The 4,705-nt window shown below is 35.7% G+C and overlaps 1 protein-coding gene across 1 annotated transcript in view; it reads left to right on the forward strand.

Moving 5' to 3' along the window:
* Nucleotides 1-245: 245 nt before the first annotated feature.
* Nucleotides 246-4,705, forward strand: part of LOC116026696 (AP-4 complex subunit mu-like) — a 6,193-nt gene continuing 1,733 nt past the window's right edge. Inside the window, exons 1-9 of the mRNA XM_031268057.1 lie at nt 246-413; nt 1,375-1,469; nt 1,662-1,865; nt 2,259-2,375; nt 2,475-2,603; nt 3,586-3,712; nt 3,909-4,012; nt 4,097-4,201; nt 4,347-4,441. Coding sequence (XP_031123917.1) covers nt 356-413; nt 1,375-1,469; nt 1,662-1,865; nt 2,259-2,375; nt 2,475-2,603; nt 3,586-3,712; nt 3,909-4,012; nt 4,097-4,201; nt 4,347-4,441 — 1,034 coding nt within the window. The 5' untranslated portion in view covers nt 246-355. The remainder of the gene's footprint in view (nt 414-1,374; nt 1,470-1,661; nt 1,866-2,258; nt 2,376-2,474; nt 2,604-3,585; nt 3,713-3,908; nt 4,013-4,096; nt 4,202-4,346; nt 4,442-4,705) is intronic.

Below are 4,705 nucleotides of genomic sequence, written 5' to 3' on the forward strand. Positions count from 1 at the left end.
ACAATACTCGTATGACAAAAAAGGTGAAAAACTCCCGCTCTAAATGCTCTAAACTCACCACGCTTCAAGCTTAAAAGTGATAATGTAACAAAGTACATATTAACGAAAATGTTTTAACATTCCATTCTAGAAAAATAAGATACAGTTTTGGGCTGCATGAGAATAAACAGAATACCTGTGGGCTCTAATGGAAATAGAGGAAAAAGTAAGACTGCGTCCGAAATTTCAACAAAATGAAGGAGCTCTTGTAGCCTCGTCGGAGCTGTAACGACCTCGATCAAATCAAAGACGCAGTAGCCCCTAGCCAAGATCACAGAGAGCTTACGATCTGAAGATTCAACAGTAGCAGTGAGGGATGATCTCGCAGTTCTTCGTGCTCTCACAGAGGGGCGACAGCATTGTCTTCCGCGACTGTGAGTTATCTATCTATTACCTACACATATACATGTAATGCGTACAAGTGCGTGTCTATACGCAATTGTTGTTTGAGCGTTGCATTTTCTGGATTCCTGATCTTATTGCGGAAACGAAACTGTGCCGAGATTTCAGTTCTCAACTCCAATTTTCACGAGTTCGTAGTTTTGAATTGGAATTGAAGTTATCGGAACTCAGATTGAGCTCGCTGATCCGAATTACTATATGGCTTTACCGTTTCGGTTTCTATAGAATGCGAATTAAATCGAGTAGTTTAATTCTAGGTGATTTTTTTTGGTTGAAATATGGAGGAAGTTGTTTTCAATCTAGTAAATATATTCAGTTTTATAGGGGCTTCAATTTAGAAGTCAATTTGCAGCTTGCTTGTTTGATTGAACGGATTGACATATATTGCTGCAATTAAGAGTTTGCTAACTGATGCTTTTAAGACATGTAAGTTAGAGGTGAGAGGTGAATTTAGTTTGTTGCTACTTTGTGAATGATCGTAGATGTTAGGTAACAATGTGTTGGTCAGTAGGTTCCTGTCATCCTGAGGTTGTAATTAAATGTGGTGTTTAGGTATTCTTGAAAGCCATAGCTTCTACGAACTTAGATTGTGTGTCAAGTTGGGGGGTCTCTTGTGGGCCTGTGGCAAGTAACGATTTTCTAGTAATGCTCCCAAGGAAGCCTAAAGGTTTGTTCACTGACTATATGAATTTTGAATCATCTAAAAGACATTCGGTGCATTTGAAAAAACAAGTTCAGATTTATAATGTACCCAGAGAAGGATAATACTTCCAAGCTTGATTAATATGCGTGTACAGACTGAATAGCCTTGCTAGTGGAAGGGTTCTCTGTAAGTTAGATGGAGATAAGCAACTTGTCCACCTAAATTTTTGTTGTCTTTGGACAATTTCAAATATGATATTCTTCTCTTAACTCCACTGCTCCCAAATGCAGATAGAGGAGATGTACAAAAAGGAAGTGCAGAGATTTTCTTCCGCAAAGTAAAGTTTTGGAAAGAAGATGGTGAAGAGGAAGCACCACCTGTATTTGTAGGTATCTTTTCCAGTGTAGCACTGTTTTCATTGTTTGCTAAGCAGTATAGGTTTCTTTGAATTTTTTTTTCTTTTTCTTTTTCTTTTTCATCATTAAACCTTTGTAATTTTTAAACATGTATATAGTGATTTATGTTAGATGCTGTTTCTGTGAGCTTATATCCAGTTTTTATTGTATGTTCTCTACAGAATGTGGATGGTGTAAACTACTTCCATGTGAAGGTTGTTGGTCTGCTTTTTGCTGCAACTACTAGGACCAATGTGTCACCTTCTCTGGTGCTGGAGCTTCTACAGAGGATTGCACGAGTTACAAAAGATTACCTTGGCATTCTGAATGAAGATTCCTTGAGAAAAAATTTTGTACTTGTGTATGAGCTACTTGATGAAGTGATTGTAAGTAATATGGTTGGGATAGTGTGCAATGAATTTGTGAATCTAAATAACAAAATATCTGTCATTGAATCAATAATTTTGTTGTTTAGTACTGAAATTGCAAATGTGTTAGTTTTTCATTACTTTAAAAACAAAAATACATGCCATCCTATTTGACACTGGACAAAGCACTGCATCTATGAAGTTTTGTACTTTTGTTATTAAATTCAGCTAGGACTTTTTAATGAATAATGGTTCCTTCAATTTTTCTTCATTACATGATATTTAGGCTTGTTATTTCATGCATTATGCAATCAAGTATCAAATTACTTCTGTTATCTTTTGTTTTATTTATTTATTTTAAATATATCACCAAAGGTGAAAGTGCTTAAACTCATATCCATTTTATACCAGGATTTTGGTTATGTCCAAACGACATCCACTGAAGTCTTGAAATCCTACATATTTAATGAGCCAATTGTAGTTGATGGTGGGCGTTTGCCACCAATCGGCCCAGCTGCTATATTTATGGTATTTTCTATTGCCCAAGTGATGGGACTAAGATCAAATTTACTTCCCTCAGCACTCATATAGCCCATCACTAATGCCCTTCCACTTTGTCATGTGCAGCAAGGGACAAAAAGAATGCCTGGGACAGCTATTACAAAGTCTGTTGTAGCAAATGAACCAGCTGGTAGAAAGAGGGAGGAAATTTTTGTGGATATCATTGAGAAAATAAGCCTTACATTCAGCTCAAGTGTGAGTAATCTTGTTTGTTCTGGACTCAATTTATAAGCTCTGTGTTGTGCTAAATCCACAAGTGCACAGGTCATGAACAAGTAATAAAGAGTAGGTAGATTGTTGATCCCCTGAGGAGGAATGATAAAATTATAGTTTTATCTATTATTTGAAAAAAAAAGAAGAAGATTTAAGGAAGTTTAACTAAAGAAAACTAAATCAAGGAATTCTTAATACTAAGACATGAATCTGTTTCAATTTTAATGGAGGTTTCTCTAGAGTTTATATTTCATCAATTTAATTCCTATGGTTATCCAATATTTACTTGAATGAACATTTCCTTGTTGGAACGAATGACTAGATCACCTAAGTTATATGTTCTCTGTTGACGCACATGTTCATAATATAGCTGTGTCTACTTTCGTGATAACAAAAACCATTAAGATCTATAACAATCTATGCATTTGGTCAATGTAACGGCCTTGAATGCAGAGTTGCAGTCATAAGATCTGAGTTAGTGCTTATGTTTCTATAAAACACATACCTTAGGTCTAATGTCTTAATGAACTCGTGCTATGCTTCCTCTTTTGATCCATTGGATAACACCTTAAACATGCAAATAATCGTAAGTTGTTCACAAGAATTAATCCTAAGACAAATGATTAGTTTAATAAGATTCATTCAATTCCCTCAAACATAGATAAACATGGTATGTTCAGAAGACTACACCTACCGTAGATGAGAATTTTGCTATTCAAAATTAGAAACAATCACCATATTTGTTGAAATCATTTCAATCATTATATAACAAATAACAATCAATGAATTTAATGAATAGAATAAAGTTTAAGAGGGAACTCCAGCCAGAAATGTTAATGATGAATCCAATTCTTAAAATCTCCCTGAAGAAGTGATTTGAAATCTTCATTCTTGCTCCAAGAATTCCCCAAGAATTGTTGCTCCTCAAAGATGTGGATTTAATCCATTTTCATCTAAATAACAGGGATATATATTGACTTCTGAAATTGATGGCACCATTCAAATGAAGAGTTATCTTTCTGGTAATCCAGAAATCAGATTAGCTCTTAATGAGGATCTGAGCATAGGGAGAGGCGGGAGATCAATTTATGGTACTCTCTTGTACAACTCTCCAGTCACCAGTATATTATGCTATTTTTCTCGGTTTTTTTTTTTTTTTTTTTTTTTTTTTTTTTTTTTTTTTTTCAGCCGTATTTATGTTCTGATACATAAAGCTCTGCCAATGATGTCAGTGATACAGAATATATTGACTTTTCTTTTTCATAATTTCCCCATTTGCTGGAACAGATTATGGTGGTTCTTCTGGGGCAGGAGCAGTAACATTTGATGATTGCAATTTCCATGAATCTGTTCATCTTGATAGTTTTGACATGGACAAAACATTGACTCTAGTGAGTGGAATAGGATGGTGTTCATCTGGTCTACTTTTGCAAATTGTTATGTTGTGATATCAAGTCCTTGATTTCATTGTTTAGGTTCCCCCAGATGGTGAATTTCCTGTAATGAATTACCGTATAACCCAGGAGTTCAAGCCTCCCTTTCGAATTAATGCTTTGATTGAAGAAGCTGGATCGCTCAAGGTAGAGAATACCTTCATATATATTTTCAGCAGAGTTTTCAGTCTTGATGTATGCTGCCAACTGTGGGGACTTGTGACACTTAAGATAGTCGTATTCCATTTCATCTTTTAGTGAACATGCTACTAATCTTGTCATGATTTACTAGGCTGAAGTTATTTTGAAGATTCGAGCTGAGTTTCCATCAAACATAACTGCAAATACTGTTGCAGTGCAGATGCCAGTGCCATCATACACATCCAGGTAATTGTCTACTCTACATATTCTTTTTTGGGATATGGAGACAAGTCCAAACCTGCTACTAATATGTATATTGATTAGAGCAATGCTACAAACCCCTCCTGTATTTTACCTACAAATTTCCCCTCCTAATGTGTCATCATGTGATTGGTAGTTAAATTTATTTATTAGGTAGTGGGTTAGCCGATTCATTGGCACCCAATGAATGAAAGACACATCATGAGGGGAAAGTCTGGAGGTAAAAATGGGGGGGGGGGGGGGGGGGGG

Source organism: Ipomoea triloba, chromosome 8 (genome assembly GCF_003576645.1).
Source record: "Ipomoea triloba cultivar NCNSP0323 chromosome 8, ASM357664v1".
Lineage (NCBI taxonomy): Eukaryota > Viridiplantae > Streptophyta > Magnoliopsida > Solanales > Convolvulaceae > Ipomoea > Ipomoea triloba.